At 54.4% G+C, this 21240-nt stretch overlaps 8 protein-coding genes across 8 annotated transcripts; 2 read left to right on the top strand and 6 right to left on the bottom strand.

The window, feature by feature from the left end:
* Positions 1-130: 130 nt before the first annotated feature.
* BDW47DRAFT_26920 (snoRNA-binding rRNA-processing protein PWP2) lies at positions 131-3358 on the bottom strand. Its single transcript, XM_024818614.1, has 5 exons — positions 3281-3358; positions 3116-3228; positions 2510-3005; positions 2203-2450; positions 131-2153 (listed from the first exon to the last, which is right to left on the bottom strand). Exons 1-5 carry the CDS (start codon positions 3296-3298, stop codon positions 320-322), a joined length of 2709 nt encoding a protein of 902 aa, XP_024676329.1. The 5' UTR covers positions 3299-3358; the 3' UTR covers positions 131-319.
* A 212-nt stretch (positions 3359-3570) lies between these two features.
* aspC (septin CDC12) lies at positions 3571-5694 on the top strand. The gene is made up of 8 exons (XM_024820604.1): positions 3571-3652; positions 3808-3928; positions 3995-4008; positions 4076-4118; positions 4176-4338; positions 4400-4710; positions 4771-5279; positions 5335-5694. Exons 2-8 carry the CDS (start codon positions 3884-3886, stop codon positions 5402-5404), a joined length of 1155 nt encoding a protein of 384 aa, XP_024676328.1. The 5' UTR covers positions 3571-3652; positions 3808-3883; the 3' UTR covers positions 5405-5694.
* Positions 5695-6010: 316 nt separating this feature from the next.
* On the top strand, positions 6011-7536 carry BDW47DRAFT_122081 (WD40 repeat domain-containing protein; the record flags this gene model as incomplete). Its single annotated transcript, XM_024815770.1, has 4 exons — positions 6011-6065; positions 6131-6466; positions 6575-7100; positions 7488-7536. The coding sequence occupies 4 exons, from the start codon at positions 6011-6013 to the stop codon at positions 7534-7536; spliced, it is 966 nt and encodes a 321-aa protein (XP_024676327.1).
* A 1610-nt stretch (positions 7537-9146) lies between these two features.
* BDW47DRAFT_26888 (ACT domain-containing protein) lies at positions 9147-11189 on the bottom strand. The gene is made up of 3 exons (XM_024818613.1): positions 10811-11189; positions 10397-10758; positions 9147-10336 (listed from the first exon to the last, which is right to left on the bottom strand). The coding sequence occupies exons 1-3, from the start codon at positions 10850-10852 to the stop codon at positions 9457-9459; spliced, it is 1284 nt and encodes a 427-aa protein (XP_024676326.1). The 5' UTR covers positions 10853-11189; the 3' UTR covers positions 9147-9456.
* An 84-nt stretch (positions 11190-11273) lies between these two features.
* Positions 11274-11951, bottom strand: BDW47DRAFT_98265 (uncharacterized protein). The gene is made up of 2 exons (XM_024820603.1): positions 11641-11951; positions 11274-11550 (listed from the first exon to the last, which is right to left on the bottom strand). Exons 1-2 carry the CDS (start codon positions 11826-11828, stop codon positions 11478-11480), a joined length of 261 nt encoding a protein of 86 aa, XP_024676325.1. The 5' UTR covers positions 11829-11951; the 3' UTR covers positions 11274-11477.
* A 262-nt stretch (positions 11952-12213) lies between these two features.
* On the bottom strand, positions 12214-14287 carry BDW47DRAFT_131498 (SKIP/SNW domain-containing protein). Its single transcript, XM_024817325.1, has 3 exons — positions 14111-14287; positions 12597-14042; positions 12214-12523 (listed from the first exon to the last, which is right to left on the bottom strand). Exons 1-3 carry the CDS (start codon positions 14255-14257, stop codon positions 12350-12352), a joined length of 1767 nt encoding a protein of 588 aa, XP_024676324.1. The 5' UTR covers positions 14258-14287; the 3' UTR covers positions 12214-12349.
* Positions 14288-14533: 246 nt separating this feature from the next.
* Positions 14534-17543, bottom strand: BDW47DRAFT_26875 (J domain-containing protein). The gene is made up of 4 exons (XM_024818612.1): positions 16656-17543; positions 16283-16558; positions 14898-16232; positions 14534-14841 (listed from the first exon to the last, which is right to left on the bottom strand). The coding sequence occupies exons 1-4, from the start codon at positions 17154-17156 to the stop codon at positions 14698-14700; spliced, it is 2256 nt and encodes a 751-aa protein (XP_024676323.1). The 5' UTR covers positions 17157-17543; the 3' UTR covers positions 14534-14697.
* A 375-nt stretch (positions 17544-17918) lies between these two features.
* On the bottom strand, positions 17919-20981 carry BDW47DRAFT_131495 (Zn(II)2Cys6 transcription factor; the record flags this gene model as incomplete). The annotated part of the gene is made up of 3 exons (XM_024817324.1): positions 17919-18956; positions 19016-19934; positions 20014-20981. 3 exons carry the CDS (start codon positions 20979-20981, stop codon positions 17919-17921), a joined length of 2925 nt encoding a protein of 974 aa, XP_024676322.1.
* Positions 20982-21240: the final 259 nt, after the last annotated feature.

Below are 21240 nucleotides of genomic sequence, written 5' to 3'. Positions count from 1 at the left end.
CAGCAGACATGTAGCATAAATTCAAGGCAGCCTACGAGATACGTAAGAAAGAACAAGAACCAGTGACCCAAGCGTAAGATTCATATATTCAACTGCATCACTACACACTTGTGTAAAGAAAGAAATAATAGATAAAGAAGTATACATATTTTATTTACCAAGCAGCACAGGACCCAAACTTTTGATGTCCCCTTTATCATAGAAATCCAGGTAGGTATCCCACAAGTACAAGTTCAACGCCAGACGCAAATGCAAAATCTAGGGAAGACGGCACACACATGAATAATACAAAAGAAAGCAAGAAAGAAAAAAGAGTAGTTTATTCCAGACCCATCCATTCCCCATCTCCCTCTCCCTCCTCTGCATCATCCTCAGCCATGGCCTCGTCCTTTCCACCGTTGACCTCAGGCTCGATGGCTTTCAGCGTCACCGGGGTCTCCTTCTTGTCGAGGGCAGGGCGCGAGAGGAGGTAGGTGAGGTCGTAGACGTTCTTCTCGGCTAGGCGCTTGAGGTTCTCGCGGATGTCGTCGACCGCGCGCTGGACGGCGCGGAGCTCCGTGGCGAAGGTGCCTGCGTTGTCCTTGAAGTAGCGGCCGTGGTTGCTGAACAGGGCCTCGATCCAGAGCAAGTTGAACTCGAGATGGGGGGTCTCCTCGGCGGCGTGTGCCACAAACCGGAGCAGGCGGGGGAGGTAGACCGTGGGGACGGCACGGACCACGTGGTGGATGTCTGATGGCGGGATGGCCTGGTGGACGACGGACATCAGCTGCGCCTCGTTCAGCCGGAAGGCCATGATGAGGGCTTTTAAGAAGCTGTTGTCCTCGTCGACCTCGCCCGACGCACGGGCCGCCTTCGCTGCCTCCAGGGTGGCCACGATGGTCGAGGGAGTGATGTCGATGTCGAGATCGAAGGGATCGAAGACGAATTGCGTGTCGAGACTGTAGACGAGGAGTCCCTCCGTGGAGGCGGCGCAGAAGGCCTGTCCGGCTGGAGAGAAGTCCACGGACGTAACCCGCACTTCGGGTCGGGTGGTGCGTGCCCCAGCGTCTCCACGCTTGGCGCCTGGGAGGCTGCGGTCGATGCGATCTTCGTGGTCCGATGCCTCGCCGGTCTCGTCGATGAGAGCCCGCGCGCCTGCCTCCGTGAGGTCGCGGCTGTTCAGGATCTCCTGAGTGCCGTCGATCGAGGTGTTGACGGACACGGTGAACTTCTTGACCAGCGAGCCGGTCCGCACGTCGTACAGACAGATGTATTTACTGTTGCCCGCTGCCAGGACGCAGCTGCCGTCTGCGCTGTATGTGACGCAGGTGAAGGACTTGGTCCCTGCGGCGTTGGCGGCCGTCTGGCGATCGGTGACCTTGCGGCCACCCGAGATGTCACGACGACCGTCCAGTCCGCCTTGTTGGACCGCGTCCTCCACGGACCAGAAGGTGAGCTGGCCATCGAGGGAGGACGCCGCGACCTGCTTTCCATCGGGCCGGAAAGCGACACTCAAGATATCGGAGGTGAGGATCAGAGGTTCGCTGGTCTGAGACCGCCCGAAGATGCTCCACAGCCGGACGGTTCGGTCCCAACTGCCGCTGACCAGATGGCTCCCATCGGCAGAAAACGCGAGGGCCGAAACCGGGCCCTCGTGGCCGGACAATTGATCCAGCAACTGGCCCGTTTGCACCGACCAGATATGGATGTCGAAGGAATCCGGAGACCCAGCGCAAATGACCTCCCCGCTGGGGTCGACTGCCAGGGAGGAGAAGGACAAGCGGGACGGCGCCGTGAAGGTGCGGAAATTGCGATACCGGAGCAGATCCCAGGCTCGGATAGACCCGTCCAACGAGGCGGTAAACAGGACATTGCCTTTCTTGGAGAATTCACAGGCCGTCACCCCACTCGTATGCTCCGTAAAGGTCACAATACAGAAGCCCGACTTGACATCCCACAGTTTGATCTTGCCGTCATCTGCCGCAGTCACGATCCTCTGTCCGTCCGGCGTGTACACAAGCGAGTTCAGCGAGTCCAAGTGGCCCTGTTGCTTCAAGATATAGGACTCCGATTGCCACTCCCAGACCAGCAACTGGCCATGTTTCGAGGAGCCGAACGCCAGCCACTCGCCGGACTTGTTGATGGTGACATTGTCGATATTACTCTGGGAGACACTGTATGGAATGAGCGTTGATCGGAGGAAGGATCTCTTGCTTGGCTTACCTCAACTGATGGATCATGTTGAACTCTGGCAGATCGTAGATCCCAAACAGACCGTTCGAGAACCCTACGATCAAAAGACCGGTGGGAGCATGGAACGCAGCACAGTTGACCCTGGCGTCGTTTTGCATGAAGTAATCCTTCTTGACGATCCTCCACCGCTCGTCGGTGATATCCTCCATCGTGTCGGGGTCTTTCTTGGTCACGTACTCCCAGCGGAAGAGGGCGCCATCCTGGCTGACTGTGTAGATCTACAACGGCGTTAGTGACAATGCTGAAAAGAGGCGATTTCAAATCGGACGGGACTTACGGATTCTTGATCGGCCGAGAAGTACGCAGCCTTGACACCCTGGCGGTGTCCCGCCAGAGTCGTCGGCTCAAAACCATCCTCCGGGTCCAAGCTCCATACGCGCGCAGTCAAATCCTTGGCCGCCGTCAGAAGGAAGCGAGAGTCGCTCGACCACTCAATGCTCTGGATAGCGTCAAAATGCCCGGCCAGATCGCGGTGCAGAACGAACGGCGCAAACTCGAGTTCTCCATTGTTATCGGCCCCCGGGGTCTGCGGCGTATGCCACAGCTGCAGGCGTCGGCCCACTCCGACGGCAAAATGACGGCCTGAGGGCGAGAATTTGAGGGCGGAGACGCGGCCTTTGAAGGTGAAGTGATGGATGACGACTCGGCGGGGGAAGTTGGTCAGGATCGCGCGACCATTCTCGTCCACGGTCAACAAGAGGTTTCCTCGGGGCGAGAGATCCAGACGATCGATGTTGGTGCGATGCGCAAAGGGAAGGGTATAAGAGGTATTGCTGTGCGGGGAAGCCGATTAGTCCATGCATGATTCTTCTGCTGTCTTTCAATTCGGATTGACATCCGTCTGACTCCTCCTGCGTAGCTCATTTTCTAGAAAACAACATACTTGACTAGGTCAAACACCGAGACCCGGTTGCCCACGGGCGAGAGCAAGCAAGTGCCATCGGGGGTAAAGAGAATATTCCCTTTGCGATAGACGGTACCCAGAAGGTTGGAAAACTGCGACTGTCAGTGGGGGAATTGGTACTGTATAAGAACATCCAGAACTGACCTTGAAATCCGTCTTCATGATCACCAGCACCGGACAAAACCAGCAAAAGCAATCGATATCGAACGGTCCTTCAATTCCAAGCCGTCGCGTTTTCCAGAAAAAAAATCACGATAAGGTGGAGAGGCGAGTTAATCCGCTCCGAGATCAGCCGCTGCTGAGTCATCCATTTGCACCGTTTGCACCGTTTGCACAGTCCCGGCCTCAGGCTCGCCGTCTCCACTCCCCGTCGATTCAGGGGCAATTCGACCCAAACTTGGCCAAATCCATTGGATTCAGACCGATCCAGTAAGGTAAACTAAGGTTGGGAAAAGAAAGTGAGCTCCTGCTGTGTTACGCTCCCGTCCTTGCTAGACCCAATTCCTATCGCACGAGGTGAGTGCCCAGGGAAACCGCGAACTTGGTCGTTTTGTCTTCCCTTCCTGCTACTGCCTCCCTTTCCATCTTCTCCCCTCTCTTCTCCACGCTTCTCTGCCAATCTCCATCCTTGATATCATCTTCCCCCTTAATTGATTGTTGGTCTTTTACAGGGTCGTCGCCTTTGTTCTTCTTCGATATTAATATTTAATTCATCCGATTTCGTGTCCGATTGACCCCTTTACAACAATGGCCTCCACTACCGAGACGGCTTCCCCTATTGGCATTGCCAACGTAAGTAGATCTGGATCTCGATCGATTGTTGGGAATGTTTTGGAAATTGACTGATCATCGCAATAGCTGCCCAACCAGCGGTATGTTGATTTGATAAGAAGGGATGGTGATGGAAGAAATCAGGCGATACTAACCCGACACCGACAGACACAAGATCGTCGCTAAACGGGGCGCGGCCTTCACTGTTATGGTTGGTTTTGGCGAGAAACGATGCATTGGGTGTGGGTGATACTGACTGGTAGTGTAGGTTGCTGGAGAGTCGGGTCTGGGAAAAACCACGTTTATCAACACTCTGTTTTCGACCACCATCAAGAACTACGCCGACCACAAGCGCCGTCACCAAAAGCAGGTCGACCGTACCGTCGAAATTGAGATCACCAAGGCTGAGCTGGAGGAGAAGTTCTTCAAAGGTTAATACCGGATCTGCCGAACGCGCTGGATGATCGATCGCTAACCGCGTGCTCTATCTAGTCCGTCTGACCGTCATTGATACCCCCGGATTCGGAGACTATGTCAACAACCGCGATTCGTGGCAACCCATCATCGAATTCCTTGACGATCAGCATGAGTCCTATATGCTGCAGGAGCAGCAGCCCCGCCGCTCGGACAAGATCGATATGCGAGTCCACGCCTGCCTGTACTTCATTCGCCCCACCGGTCACACCCTGAAGCCGCTGGACATCGAGGTCATGAAGCGCCTGAGCTCTCGCGTCAACCTCATCCCCGTCATCGCCAAGGCCGATACGCTCAGCCCCGCTGATCTAATCCGCTACAAGCAAAGGGTGAGTCAATCCGGACTGCCACCCGGTCCGTGTCCGCGACTAACTTGCGACGTTTATTAGGTCCAAGCCGTCATCGAAGCCCAGGGCATCAAGATCTACACCCCTCCGATCGAAGAGGACGACGAGCACGCCGCCACCCACGCCCGCAGCCTCATGGCCGCCATGCCGTTCGCCGTGATCGGATCCGAGAAGGATGTGAAGACCCAGGACAACCGCGTCGTCAAGGGCCGTCAATATGCCTGGGGTGTTGCGGAGGTGGAGAACGAGGACCACTGCGATTTCAAGAAGCTGCGCTCGATCCTGGTCCGTACCCACATGCTGGACCTGATCCACACCACCGAGGAGCAGCACTACGAGGCCTACCGCGCACAGCAGATGGAGACGAGGAAATTCGGCGAGGCGCGCCCCCGGAAGTTGGACAACCCCAAGTTCAAGGAAGAGGAGGAGACTCTGCGCAAGCGATTCACCGAGCAGGTCAAGGTCGAGGAGCAGCGCTTCCGACAGTGGGAGCAGAAGCTCATTTCCGAGCGGGACCGCCTCAACAAGGATCTGGAGGCCACTCATGCTGCGTATGCTCCCCCCAATCCGTCTTTATAGTGAATCAAGGAATACTGACAAAACCAGGATCAAATCGATCGAGCAGGAGATCGAGGGCCTGCAGGGCTCGTCGACCCGCAGCCATGGACGCCGTTAAATCTCACGTTGCCCTCTAGGGTTCGTGCGAACTGGTGGAAAAAGCAGCATTGTACCTTCGCGATTAGTATTGCCTACTTGACTACCCCTTGACTTCTTTTGTGGTTATTTTTCTTTTCCTTTTTTTCTTTTTTTTTGGTTTTTTTTTCGGCTTCTTGCGACTCGGATAAGGTCACCCACTACACGGTGTGGGGGACTTGATTGATTTGAAGTACCTGATGGTGACTAGCGCTGGTTTGTCTTCTTGATAATAACCGACTGTATTCCGTAGCATATCAATACAGATTTAATTGTTGTTTATTTACAGTAAATTTTTGGATGTATTGTATGACAACCAGTGACTTCATATGAACCAGCATCTGTCTATGAAGCAGTAAGTTGTCTAGACCGTTGTGGAAACTACGGAGTCGATGGAGATGCGATCTAGATACCTTAGATAGGGTTTGGAGCTCCATCCGGTGGGGCCTCGGCGGTGAGCTTCATCCTCAACTTCAGTCGATCTCCATCCATCTCCCCCATAGCTCCGTGCTCCATACTCCGTATCCCAGTCAAACCACAATCAATCGAACTACTTTAACACCGCGAAATTTAAGTGATATTTCCACAAATGCCAGCAAAACAATTCCCCACGCAATTAGCCCACACCCTCAAAACCCATCATGGTAAGTCAAGTCCCCAACCAGCACCTCCCCTCACTCTACCACCCAACCCCTCTAACCTAACCTAGGCCCGGTAAACACCGTCACATTCTCCAGTATAACAGGCAGCTATGTCCTAACCGGATCCTCCGACCGCACGATCCACCTATCGCGCGCGATCCCGGACAACTCCCGCGCGCAAACGGTCACCACGACCCCGATCCAGAAATACGAGGCGCACGGGTACTCGGTGCTGGACGTGGCTGTCACGGCGGACAATGCGCAGTTTGCGAGTGTGGGCGGCGATCGACAGGTGTTTTTGTGGGATGTTGAGCAGGGTGCGACGGTGAGGAGGTGGGGTGGGCATGGGGCGAGGGTGGAGGCTGTGCAGTTTGCGGGGGAGGGGGATTCGGTGGTTGTTTCTGGTGGGTTTATCTGTTTCTTTTCTCGTGCCGTGCAGGGAGGGGGGGAGGATAGATGGTTTTATTCTAATTGGGTATATATGTGGGTTATGCTAATCAATTGTTGTACAGGCAGCGCAGACACAACCATCAACCTCTGGGACACACGGTCCAACGCACACAAACCGATCCAAACACTCAGTGACGCGGGCGACACCGTCTCCTCGCTACACACACACATGGCGTCCTATTCAATAGCCAGCGGGAGCTATGATGGACGCGCGCGCATCTACGACGTCCGCACAGGCCACGCGACGGTCGACGTGCTCGGCCACCCCGTTACCAGCGTGCGGTGCTCCACAGACGGAAACGCCCTGCTTGTGTCGACGCTGGATAGTCGGATACGAGTGCTGGACCGGTCAGACGGGAAGCTGTTGAAGGCTGTGGGGGGGAGGACGGGGGCGACGAAGGAAGAGGAGGAACCCGAGTACCGCAATACTGAGATGCGGATGCGCACTGTGTTTGCGCAGGGGGATGCGGTCGTGCTGAGTGGAAGTGAGGGGACGGCCAAGCAGCAGGCGCATGTGTTTGCGTGGGATGTGGTTAGTGGGGAGGTTGTTGCTTGCTTGCCTGCTGGGGAGGGAGTTAAGGCTGTGGGGTGCGTGGCGTGGAATGAGAGAGGGGGATGTTGGGCTGGAGGGTGTTCTGATGGTATTTTTTCCCTTTTTTTCTTGCTTTCTCATTGCTTCTGTCCTCGAACGGCATACTGACTACGAGCTGCAGGAACGGTCAAAGTTTATCGATAAATGGATGGCATCTGCTAAAATTACACTATACCAACGCCGTCCAATACGGGGAGCCTAGCGAGTCTGTCCATGTGGACGAACATGCGTTGCTCAGGCCCTCCAGCAAGATCGAACTCTATTTTCCTTGTCAGGCCGGCAACTGGCCAGTCAGCCGGCCAATTCACGCATGTACCCATGCAGAGAGGACATGACACGATACGGAACCATCCGATCCAATTGCTGCTAGACTAGGAATCTAGCTGGTGGCGCGAACTGATCCTGTCGTCCAACATGAGCACAGCCATGTGATACGGACATGACGAACCCATGAAGAACAGACCTAGTCCTGTCTTACAGTTAACTTTGTCTATAGATAGACTATATGAACTGTCTAAAACAAGACAAGAAGAAATCAAGCTCCCCCAATGACTGCCGATGGCGATGATGACAACCACAACCATGCTCCAGCAGAAAGAGACGAGCCGTGCGAGTCTCATGACACTAGCCATATACTCTTTTCATTCTTCCACATGCTGTTTTGGCTCATCATGCAAGATGATAACGCCATTCATTCTGTCAGAGAGAAACAAAGAAACCATTCTACTGGTGGTGTCTTACACTTGATCTACCTGATGCACGCACGGGCACAATCTAGTATGGGTCATCCGTGAGAGCTACCTCCTTTTCCTCTCATTATTTCTTTCTCAAAGCTAGTCCTATTCTGTACTTAGCTAGCCAAATGATCCAAGTAAGCCTTGAACCATCCAAGACCGCACTCCATGCTAAGACAGCAAACAATAAGTACGATGATGATGCAATCTTATATACAGTATGTCTTCATCGGTAGCCAGTAAATCACATGATGGAGTGACAATACACCGGTCGAACTCAACCGAACTCAGCCATATTCGTACATTCAAATTGCTGTACTGAAAGGGATCACACCCACAAAGACGGTTTCTGTTCATCCATCACTGCACGAACGTAAGTTAGTAGCATGCTCGTACAAGGGGGTCTTGGTCAACACTAACAAACCCTATAGATAGATACTGAGTAACCACGAATCACAGAAATCTAAATAATGCCACAGCAATAACAGCAAGGACCCCTCCGCGTCCTCCTCACAATCTCCCACAAGAACCCACACTTCACGCAATCCTGGTCCACACTCACAGATCTCCTCCCACGAGCATACCAAATCCTAACTTACAACAACCTCATAAACATAAAACACCCATGCAACTCCTCGCGAAACCGAAATGGACATCACGCGCGTCTTTCTGGTGTTCGATATTGCGAATGCCTCCTATGACACTCACAAGGGACACTTACCAGAGGAGAATGATTCGCCAATTGTGATTGTCCGTTTTGGTGGGAGTAGTGATGGCAGTAGCAGAGGTGGGGAGAAAGTACAGGCTTATGCAGCGAACGGGCTCACGCGGAAAAAGGCGAATAGTGATGTTGCGAGAGCCCATAATGACCATGGTGTTGATAGTTTCCCGCCCTTTAAGACGCATTTTACGCTGGGTGGGCCGGTTTGTCTTGACCCGCGGGATCCGGCGCTGTTACTCTGACTGACTGACTGACTGATGTTGATGGTGGATGTCAGCAGGTGGTGCTGGGTGGTTGAGGTCGACAGGTGGTGCTGAGTGGCTGTGGCTATGGTGGTGTGTCACCTCCTCTCCTTCCACTCCCCTTAGAAGTGGTTATGTTTATTTTGGCGTGGGAGGAAGTGGGCTGTGGGCCTATAGTGTGTACTTAACAGTGTAGAGGTCGTAGAGAACGATATCTGAGGTTTTTATCCCCTAGTTCATGATAAGACCTAAGGGCTAGTGTCTGTTCAACTACTCATGTATATAACACTACTGTACTGCTTTTGTCTGGGGCTGAGACTGTGTACTATCTAGGTATAGACCTATTAAAACTTAAAACCAATTATATTAAGTTCACATCAGTCCAATTTAGTGATAGTATCAAAAGAGAAAATAGATAGCACGGTCTCAAGCACACGAGCCAAATTCCCATGTACCCCCGGTCATCAAGTTATATAATTACAGGCAAATTGACTTTTTAATCCCAAAAAGGTGGTAATTGAAGTAAATAAAACAAACTTTTCCAAGCCAAGCGGAAACCGCTGTGTCGTCATGTCACGTCATGTCACGTCAGATTTCAAGAGAGTGCCTCATACCCCCTTGATAGAGAGGGAAGGGGGTAAGGCTATATATGCACTCATATATCGTAAGATGGTGAACTAGGTTGAAGATCGTCCGATGACGTGTGGTTCTCAGTGTCGAGCGCGTCCATAGCGCGGTTGAGCTCGTGCTCACCGACGAGGATGGTGCCAGCGCGGGCTGTGCTCAGGAAACTGATCTCCACGGCGTCCAGGGACGCGTCGAGGTCCGGCTGGAGGCGGTGCATTGAGTGACCACCACCAGGGAAGGAAAAGCCGGGCGCGTCGACCGGGGAGTCAGTGGGGACTGCGCTGGGGTAGTCCGCGGCGTGCGTGGCGTCGGCGAGGCGGCTGGCGACGCCGCACACAATGCCGGTGGCTTCGAGGGGCAGCTTGCGCAGGTCCAGCATGACGGGGACGAGGATGTCCTCCTTGGCGCCGAGGAGGAGGCTGGAGTCGTCGTCGGGGTCGGACGAGGCGAAGCGCGGGAGGAGTCGCTTCTCGAGGAGGAGCGAGGCGGCGGGGTCGGCGGCCGTGAGGGTCAGGGAGAGGAATCGGGGTTGGTCGACGACTAGGGCAGCGGTGAGGGCCTCGCGTAGGATGGAGATGGAGCTGGCGTCGGAGGAGTAGTGGTGGTGGGCGGCGCAGTGCACTAGACGGAGGGAGCGGTCGACGAACGGGACGATGGCGTTCTTGCGCAAGGAGGCGAAGGTCCGGGTTTGGAGCTCGCTGAGGGATGATGGGGGTGGAGTGGCTGGGGGCGAGCGGGGGGAGATAGGGCTGAGGCTGCTGTATGAGCCTTGGCCGATATTGACAAAGGCTTCGGTATCCATCTCGAACTGGAACCCGCGGTTGCCCAGGGCGTCGATGACCCGTTGCTTGCTGCGGAGGGGAACGATGATGTAGTCGGAGAAGTAGGTAGAGATGAAGAAGATGGAGCTGACTGGTTAGTTGATTTTTACCAACCTCTGGAGAGGAAGAAGAACGGATGGTACATACATTCCCGCCATCGCCAACGGACTCGTCAACTCAAGCACGCGCTGTCCAGCCTTAAGCCCTTCCCCATACACCTGCATGGCAACAAAGTCATCCTGGCTGATCGCCAAACGGCCCGAAGATGCCGTGCCAGCGAAGCGGTGGATCAAGGGAGCAAAGTAGAGGTCCGCCAGCTGTCTAGGACACATGACGGAGCACTCGACGGGAGTGATGGACAGATTCAGAAAGGCCGACTGGAGGGCCTTGGGGGGGTGGGACGAGTCATCCTGGATAGGGGAGACATCGTGAAAGAGCACCTGCAAGATGGGCTGAAGGAAGTAGGGATAGAGGTCCAAGGGGATATGGACGAGGGCCAATCTGTCGTCCTGTAAGTTTGTTAGAATGGAGGTCCGGTGGCTATGGGGTGGAAGAACTCACCATAAACTGGACCTGCGCGGAGGTGAGGGAGAGTGAATCCATGGGTCAATTGTATATCGCACTGGGGTGGGAGGAGGATGGCGGGTCATTTCTTCTTGCGCTTAAAGAATTGGAAGAAACCGGATGGTGGCATTGTCTGAGGAGTTCATTACGCCATTGGAGGGGAGATGGTGGAAGAATGATCAAAAGAAGTATAGCAAAGGGATAGTAGAAGAGGAAGAGAAGCAGTAGAAAGTGGAGGAGAAAATGACGAGAGAAAGATATCAGAGCAGGTGACCGATTTGTTCCTTTTGTCTCCTTTGTCTCTTTTGCGCAGATGACTCAATCGATCAAAGTCAAAAGGAAAGAGTCTCCACTGGAATCATCTGCTGGATGGAGATTCATAAAGAAAGAAATATCTAGATATAAAGAAAAGAATAGTCAATCTGTGTATCAACCAATTAATACTACTAAACATCCTTATCTTTCCCCACATTATCCATTACGCTTATCTTTCTCTCAGCTCCACCGCGACAGGCGCTGCACCCGAGATCGACAACGTCTGTCCAAGAGTTCTCTCCATCAATTGGATCTCTCTTCAAGAATGGTGGACAGGGATCGGTGCAGTCCATGATGCTCGAAAAGTGTCTACATACCAAGATGCAAGAATTCCACCCCTTTGTGGCGATCAACCAGTGGACTCCTCCATCCATACACATGCCGAAGATAGGGCTGCTCCACAGAGGCAAACAGCGGTACCGGTACGAGGCACCATATCTCCATCAGAAAACTGAATACTATGACGAACTACCTAGTTCCTGAAATGATGTCAACTAACTATACTATAATAGACACATCCTATACTAGGTAAGGTACGAATACAATGACATACATACCCCGCACAGACACTCCCAAGCCCTAGGAACCACCTAACAAAGTACCTTCTTAACCAACATACCAACCAGTACCTGTCTGCCTCCTGTTCCGACGGGGCGGAGTCCGGAGACTCTTGTCTTCCCTCCAGCTGGATAAGAACCATGATAGGTTAGGTAGCCCTAACGGGGTTGGCTACCTTGGCTGCGGGGTATAGCGACTATCTCAAGGTACTGCCTACTTGGTACTAACATAACTTCTATTTAGTACATACCGGGGACGTGACGTGGTATGTACTTGACTACCCAGGTGCTTATGTACAGGCTAGTGATAGATAATGGGTTGTAGTGTGATTGGTTTGTGTCGTCGACTAGGTACCTGGTATAGATGATCACCTAGCACAGGGTGGGTAGGAGGTAGGTAGGTATTAATTAATATAGACCTACAGAAGTACATACTAATTGGGTATTGCATACGACGCTCCAGGAGAACCTATGGCCGACAATGATATGCCTGCGTTCAGTCCATAAGTAGTAGAATCCAGTCCTCAGTAACGAAGAAAAACGACAGCGCATGATATTTCCTTTCGATAAAGATAAACTATATCAGTCCAAATCAACGCCCGCAATGCACAACAATCCGACAAAACTGAAAAGCAATGTACAATCACCAACGGAAAGCTCAAGCTCATTCCTCGTCCACTCGAGCTCGCTTCGATCCACGACCCTCGGCCTCCTGGATCCCGTAGCGCTTCTGCCCAGCTCCCGATCCGGATCCCTCCCCTGTCACGTCGGCAATCATGTTGTCGATGCCGAATGGGTCGGCTGTGTCTTTTTCGAATTGCACGGGGCCGTCGCGAGTCTGTTGTTATTAGCATAGTTGCGTAATCAAACACGAAAACGTGTAGAAAGAGTAAAAGAACAAAGGGAAATACCTCAGCATCAGCCGCACCGCGGAATCCCTCCTTCGCCTTACCCAGCACCTCAAACCGTCCCGACTTCTGGATCTTGCTCATCTCACCCTCAGCCCCCTGCCCCTCATCCTCGTCGTCCATCTGCGCCTGCGGCCGGTAGATACTGTTGATGGCGTCCTGCGCCGCGAACAATGGCTTATCGTAAGGGTTATCCTCGTTGAATCCCGAGTCCATCCCGCTAGTCTGGTTAAACAGTCGCGAGTCCCACATGCCCTCCGACGACTGCGTCGGCTTGGCCAAGCCCAGCGCCACCTTCTCGGAGATATCGCGGTTCTGCTCGCGCGCCATCGCCTGGATCTTCCGCTCCGTGCCCATGCGCGACTGCCGCAGCTCGCGCTCCGCCTCCTGTCGCCGCTCGCGACGCAGCTGCTCCCGTTCGCGGGCTGCCTCGTCCGCACTGTCGGGCGACGCCGAGCGCGACGAGTAGTACGGCGACGGGCTGCGGCTGACACTGCGGGACGACGCACGACCGCCACCACCACCACCACCCTGGCGGGAGCTGCCGGCGCGCTCCTCGCGCGCTTTCTGAGCCAACGCCCGCAGGTGTTCCTCCTTCTGGGCCTTCTCCTTCTCGGCCAGCTTCTGCTGCATCTGGGCACGCAGCCGCACCTCCTCGCGGGCGTGGCGATCCGCCGTGAACAGCGCCTCAGCGAACTGCGCGAACTTATCATTGATGGTCACATCCTGCAAGCCGCGGCCATCAGCTGCGAGACGCTTATCCAGCGGCACAGTGTAACCCTTGGGATTCTTCCAGTTCGACACAGGCGGGGGGATCTTCCACGCCTCCTGATCCTCAGCGGTGAGCTTCCGGGGCGGCGAGTGCAAGATCGGAGGCGGAGGCGAAGGCGGGCCACGGGGGATCTTCTTATGCTTAAACTTAGGCGGCTCCATCGGATCATGCTGGCGGTCGACGATTTTCATAATGCGGTCGTTCTTGCGGGTAGTATCACCCATCTGGTTGGCGGGGGTGTATCGCACAAAGGTCGGCTCCGCACGGCGTCCACCCTTAACATTCTTCGGCTTCTGCGCCTGCACGGCACCGTCCACCAAGCTCGCCAGCGCGTTCTTAGTCTTCTCCATCTGCTCAGCCACCTGCTCCTCCGACGGACGGTCCAGCGAGATCTCGCCCATGTCGACGCGCTGGCGCAGCGGGATCAGGTCCTTGAAGGAGGCGTGCACGATGCGGTCGTCGCTGTGGCCGCGGCGGGCGATGGCGTCGTATTTCACTTTGCCTTCCGCGTCGACTTGCACGGCTAACGCGTTCGATTTGGACGATGTCCCTTTGCGGCCCATGTCGAGGGGGTACTGCGCGACGAGAATCTCGGGGAACGCGCCACCGTCGCCGAAATCTTCGGGCGCTCGCGGACGCCATCCGGTGCGGTTGCCGTATGGGGGAGGGCCTGTTTTCTACTCTATCTTAGCTTGCGCTGTTCCTGTCATGAATTACAGTCAAGGGAGATAGAATGGATACTCACCCTCAAAACAACCTGCGTCTCGTCTAGCTGTCCCGGGCCCACCACCCGCGGACCACGGGGCTGGGCATGCTGTGGTAAATCCTCCTCCTCGCCGGTATATTTCGGCTTAGGGAGGGTTTTGAAAAGTCCCTCCGCGATAGATGTCATGATGAGATGGGAAGGGAAAGTGGGGGGAAGAAGGGGGGGGATGGTACAGGGAAAAAGTTGAAGTTGCAGTGATGATGATTGCTTGATTATCGGGAGAAAGTCGCTTTTCCTGTTTGGGGTGTGGCGGTGTGGGTGTGGCTTATATAACAATCAGTGGCTTGTTAGTATATCACTTACAGCTCGCCATGATGTGCAGCAACACTTCGTATTGAATATTGCGGGAGAAATTCAAGATTTAATGTCTCCCCAGTGATAAATTATTGATAAGTATAGTATAGATATGTAAATATTAACCATTCAAGATCAGATCTATACAAGTACACCTATAATACATAATCATACAGACATTATACAACATTCCAAACAATAAACCAATCCATATAGATAGGAGAACAGACAAAACCAGAGATGAGTCCAGCACAATCATACAATGCAATACACTAAATCAAATGCGACCGCATCGGACAAGCAACCCCTTCACCATCTCTCACTTCAACAAAATGCTCCTTACCATGATACATGTACCAAATCTTCAACGACTTAGACAAAAGCGGCGCAGGGTCATAGAAGCCCAGAATATGGAACTACATCACTCGTCAGCAAATCCAAATACAGTCAGCAAAGCGTCGGAAGTACTCACCTTAACCATATCCTTCGCAATCACAAGCTGCCCCCGATCAATTAACGCCGCCACAGGGATAGTCACATCGACGACTTCATCCGGACGGGGCTCCGTCCCTTCACTGCTGTCGCGCTTCTTCTTCCCAGACGGATAGTGGCCGTACTCGGCCTTCGTGATGACGAGACCGCCCTGCGACTCCTCCCTCGCCTGTCGTCGCCGCGTCTGCTCAGCCATGAGTTCAATCGCCTGCAGGCTGTCCGCGCGATGCTTAGGGATCAGCTTCTTGAGCTGCCTATGGCGTTTAGCGATCGCACGGCGGCGATTCCGGCGGTCCCGGGGACGGATGATGCCGAACTCGACGGCGCAGTACAACGCCCAGGGCGCGACAAGCGCGAGGGTAGACGCATCCGACGTGACAGAGTCAAGGGGGCAGACCTTAACAGGGATCTGGATCTTCTGGCCCAGTCTGCTCCACGAGAAAGTCATGATCAGACCTTGGGCGTCAGTCAGGCCGACGCCGAGGCCCATGCGCGTGAACTCGCCCACCTGGCGTGTTCCCTCGACGACCCACGACAGGGAGAGGTCGGCCGCGAGGGATGTCTGAATTTCGAGCCGCACGGACCGCGGCTCGACCTCCTGCGGCAGCGGGTAGTGGCCTTCGCCGCTCCATTCGGAGCGTCGTGCTTCGTTGGCCGCTTTGCCGGAGAAGAGGTTGCGCGAGTAGGTGACGGATAGGCCGCCGCCGCCTGGGGAGGCCATTGCTACGGTCTGCCAGGATTCCGCGGCTTGGTCTTCCGCGCGGAGCTGGTTGCGGGCCATCTCGAAAGCGAGGTCTTCTTCGTCTTCTTCGTCGTCTGCGTCGTCGCCTTCGTCGTCCTGTGTGGCGAGACTTCGAGATAGCTTTGGTAGAGAGGTGTAGCCCAGCTGGAAACTGCTCGCTTCTTGGGAGATGTCGTCCGCGTGGGCGCCCAGTCCGAACAGCCGCTCGAACAGGTAAGGCCAGTCGAGGGTGCCGCTTGACCACGAGCAGAAGACTGTCTTCCGCTGGGCGATGGCCTTGGTGATCTGCAGGCCGATGGTGGGCATACATTTGAGAGGGGAGTTTTTGAATAGGGCCGACGTCTGGACCGTGAAGGGTCGCGTGCCGGGAATGGGCGTGTATGCCTTTGCGTAAGCGATTTGCAGAATAGGGGCCGGCAAGACCAGGAAATTGGCAGCACATCCAGCATTGGTGAACAGGGAGGAAAAGCGCTCGCCAAAGAGACCCTTGGGCCTCGCCAAGTCATCGAGCGTACGGTTGATACTGGCGCCGAGGGTGATGTTGTTTGCGACCATTAGCAACGGCAGGGGTGTCTACACGGGTTGTTAGTAGATAGACGGAGCACGAAGATCGACAGACTTACACCCTCACGCTGCAAATGTCGAAGTTGCCCTTTGACGCTGGCACTGATGACCATATCCGTCTCCACAGGAGCCTCCTCATCCTGCTCAGCAGACTCATCCTCCTCATCCTCCTTCTCCGACTCCCCAAAGATCACCCGCGGAGTCGGCAACGGCGTCTTAAACGAACACCCAACACTAAAAGCATTGGTCTGCAGGGTGGGGATACCCACATACACCTCATCATCCTCATCAACAATAATCAGCCCGGCGGCATCAAGCCCAAGAGACACAGAGCTCTACAGTCAGTCAGTCAGCCATCACCCATAAACCATCAATCTCTCCAAATAAATAAAAGAGAGAAAAAGAAAGAAAAAAAGAAAAAAGGAAACAAACCCGACACTGCACCAGCCGATTAACAGCAACCCTCTCCCTCCTCCTCATGACCCCCAAAAACCACCTCCTAAACTCCTCCGGCGCCATAGCCCTAACCCCAACCTCCCCCTTCCCCTTCCCCTCCCGCTCCTGCTTCCTCGCCTCGCCAAACACCCCCATCGCCCCATGCGGCCCCCACTCCGCACGCACGCCCTCCGCCCCCAACAAATCATACACCGCGCGCTTCTGCGGATCAACCAGCGTATCATACGCGGCACGGATCAGCGCAAAGTGTCTCCCCGCGGCGTCGTGCCATTGCGCGGGCTGCTTGTCCGGGTGGAAGCTGAGGGCGAGGGTGCGGTAGGCGGAGCGGATTTGGGACTCGGTGGGAGCGGGCGAGCGGGGAAGGTTTAAGAGGGCGTAGTAGTCTGTTTCGGTTGGGTAGGGGGTGGAGGATTCATCTTGGTGGTTGGGGAGGGGTTCGTCGGTGTCGTCGTAGGCTTGGTCTGCTGGGGTGGACATTGTTTTGGACTGGCTTGTTGTCTCGTTTGGACTCGGTCTGTTTATAGTTGAAGCTCTTTCCCTTCTCTTCTCTTTATCTTATCTAATTACCCGTGTATCGCGTTTCAAGGGATGATAAACCGACGATTAGAGACGACAGGCGAATAGGTAAACGGATGCGTCGTCGCGTCGCACTCTTTCTCGCCCGAAATCGCAGTTGAAGAGGAATTGAGGATACGTCAACGGTCCATGATCACTCTGCGAATGTCAATCTGTATATACTCCAATATCGTAGAATAAAACCGCCGATATATGTGGTGGTTGGAGGTGTGCATGTGCAATCGGATGGATGAGATTGGTTTTCCAGGTTGGCTGCGGAGTTGACGGAGTTAGAAGGATGACGTTCCGGCCGGGAAAAATGTTGCAGTGCATGTCTCACTTTCTCACTTCGGCGGGGGGGGTTTCTAGGGTTTTCTAGGTAGAAAAAAAAAAACACCGTACAACAAATAGAAAATTATTAGAAATTAAAACATTGTAGATATTGGAAGGACAGAGTATGACAACTACAGCTTTATTGAAGTATACTACGAGGATTCACATCAAAATCATCATTATAATACATAGTACATACATACATACCGCTAACGAATCAATCAATCATAGTACCTGAGCAACACAACAAAACCCAACCCACCAGGTATAAGTAAAGTAAAGTCAGTAAAAAAAGCCCATGTTAATACATTCCATCATGAAGCAAAAAACAAACCAGTCCCTAGATAGAGCTCAATTCCTCTCTCGAATCCACAGAATCTTAGCTCCCGAAAACAACACATCGGCAGCACCCAAGGCGCTCAGGAGTCTCTCACGGGGTAGTCCACCATAGAGGAGGTCGTGCTCGACACCAACGTCCTGCTGATGGGTGCCCCCGGCGTGAACTTGACTGTCCAGGGACGTCCCATCTACGAGGAAGACCATCTTGCCTTCTAGCTCGAGTGGGCGACGGAGGCAGTCCTCCAGAGCGTCGAGGCGTCGTTCGATGAGAGTAGCCAGGGGTAAAGAGCTATCCCAAAAGCGGCTCAACTCGCGAACTGCGTCGAGACCACCGCGGATAGAGCTGATGCACTCCGGGATTTCGGCAATCAAGCCTGCGGCACTGAGGACGTCGACTGCGGATAGAATCACGTAGCCGAGGAAAGGGTTCAAGATGATGCCTTTCGGGGAATTCGGCTCGACTGTCCTCTGGGACGTCTCATGCTCAGAGCCGTAACGCACCATAGACTGGGAGATGTGGAGGATCTTCACGGCACACTGTCTGGCTGTGTTGACGTAGCCGTCTGTGGTCCCGGGACGGAGATACTGGTAGCGGGCGTGTCGATTTAGCTTCATCAAGGTCGCGTTATACAAAAGATGGAGTGCCATGAAGGCATCGGCCTTTCTGGCTCGAATATTTCGCTCCATATTAACCGTTGCAAATGCCAGGTGATCGGGGAGTCGTGCAAGCCACCCCTCTGACCGTCGGGTGACGGTAGCGTGAAACCCCTCGAATTGCCGGCCGTACGTATCGTCCTGGGCCAGAGACAATCGGACAACGTAGTCCGACACATCGCCCCACAGTGACATGATATCGATCAGGAGGGCCATCGTACTAATTCCCGACAGCTCGTCCTCGGGCGACACGGGGAGCTGGTTCAAGAAATTCTGGAAGAAGGGCACCGTCGTATACTGTTGCGCTTCATAGACTTCTTCGCGGCAGGGAAGTCTCAGGTAGGCCGTCTGGGAGGAGAGGAAGGTCGACGACGCGGTATAAAAGCATGAAAAGCGCTAGAGGTTTGATGGTAAGCCAAGTGTATAATTGAATCAGGATCCCTTCCAACACTTACATCCATCAAAAAGGTAGCCCAAAAGGTTCGCCGACGACACTCCATGAGCGCCTGGGGATGCAATCCATACTCGCAGGGCTGACTCTGGTCGACGATGATGCCCGACTCGACATTGTATCGAAGCCCGCACACGGTTCGAACGGCCGAACCGACGGCATCACAGGAATTGACCAGAGCGCCGACCGCGTGGTACCAGAGACTCATGATGATGTGGCTCTGGGCGAGTTGAAGGGAGAGACTATGTCGGCTATGTTCGACGGCATATCGGGCGGTGCGTGAGTATCGTTTCATGGCCGCCAGTCGATCCGAGCGATCTGAAAACACCGATCCCAGGGCCATTATCGCGAAAAGGAGCATGTTATCGCTCAGTGATTTGGTCTGGCACGATCGGAGCCAGAGAATGAATCGTCGCCGCGGAAACAAGTAACACAGGCGATCGTTGATGTAGGTGAAGTAGCATTCAACATAGTGAAGGGTGGCTTCTGGGTCCGCCTCGTACGGGTCCATGCTCCAGGCACTGACCTGGGGGTTCTGCGGGTCCAGATGCTTTAACTCGGCTAGTATTTCAGTGTAGTCGGGTGATAAGCTGGGGGCGATTGTCCCCGTCAGCCGTCTGGGCAGGTCTTCGGCTCCGCTGGAGACACCCCTCGTTCCTAGGGCTCTGAAGCCGTGTCGGAACTCCAGATCGGGTGCGCCGTCGTGGGTGCTATCCCCGGCGGACGGCGTCAGCATCGAAGCGTCCGATGTTGGAGACTGGGAGCTGGATCCTGTGAGAGAGATTGAGCTGTCTGAGGCCCGCACGAGAGAGTACATCGAATTGGAGGAGCCGAAGTTGAGGTGGTCCGAATATAGCATGCTGTCCCGCGTGTCGGGTCGATTCGTCTGCGAAGACCTGAACGCCGAACGGTGGCCACGGGGTCTGAATGGAGGGAAAGTTTCAGCGATCAGATCTAGACTATGACGGGTCGTCGTGCATGGATTTCGCTATCAATACTTACGCACTCTCGAACCTGCACTCCCGCCCCGACTTCTGGCACTGGTCACACTTGGGCAGGTTTGGCTGGCACTTGATCTTCTTTTCCCTACATGTCAGGCAAGCCTGTGCCAGCCGTTTCCTCGGCTTCCCTGCCTTCGTGATGCCCCAGTTGGCATTGACCGGTTCCCCGTCAACGTTTTTGGGGCAGTGGGTGCCATCGGCGTATATGTAGCAGAGGCCTGCTCCGTCGATGAACTTCTCATCGACAACGTGGGGCCGGACTTTAGTTGCCCGCGGACGTCCAGCCAGTGTCGACTCGGACTCGGGGACGGCCGACCCGGTCAATTCTCCGCTGAGTTCTCTCCCGTGATACCGTGCGCTATAAGTAAAGGGAGAGGAAAAGGGGCCTGGTTGCATCTGCTGCGTTGGAGATTCCCGAAAGTCCATGGGGTGTCCCTGGCTCTCGCGCCTGGAATTCTGCGTAGTTATGTGGGCCAGTGGGGGCAAGTTTCCCGTGTGTGGTGGAGGGACCGCGTCCAAGGCGGCGCTGCTGCCGCGGAAGCCATCCTGCGATCCAGAGCCCACCAGGCCGGAGTCACTGGGGGAGCGAGGGCGCGGCGTTCCCCCATTAGGCATGTAGATTCCAAAGCATTGGGGGTTGTAGGGCGACAGCGATCGGGGGGATTGGATCGTCGGTGTCAACAGTTGGCTCACCGATGGAAGCTGCTCATTGGAAGCGTACTGTAATCCTGGACTCTGGGAACGGATCGAGGGGCCTCCTCCTAATTCGCTTTTGACTCCTTGGTTCCGATGGTGCAAGAAGGGATCCGTGCCAAACTGCAAGGCTCCAGAAGCACGCGGGGGTGGGAGTTGATATTGGTGGGATCCCGTCACTGGCAAGTTAGCTGGGTGGTCTGGCGTTCGCTCCGCAGAGGGCGCATCTGCAGCAGGTAACATACGGCCGAAAGGACCAACGTAGTAGGTCGACATGATGGCGGTGTTGGTCTGAATGGGGGGTAGTCAATCGTTGAACGCCTGGAATTTTAAAGATAACGACATAACAGCGTGACGGCTTTCCGGGAAGGAGTCTCCTGGAGTATCCCGGCGGGAATCCAGTGGAAGATGGAACTCGAGGAGTAAAAAAAAAAAAGAGAGAGAACAGAATAAGCAACAGCGGTCTTTGGTTCAAGACAAATGAATAATGCAACCTAGATAGAGTGGTCACACTTAGCAACACGAACTTTCAGCC

Source organism: Aspergillus candidus, assembly GCF_002847045.1.
Source record: "Aspergillus candidus strain CBS 102.13 unplaced genomic scaffold BDW47scaffold_2, whole genome shotgun sequence".
NCBI classification, from domain to species: Eukaryota; Fungi; Ascomycota; class Eurotiomycetes; order Eurotiales; family Aspergillaceae; genus Aspergillus; species Aspergillus candidus.
This window is presented reverse-complemented; position numbering and strand designations above follow the sequence as displayed.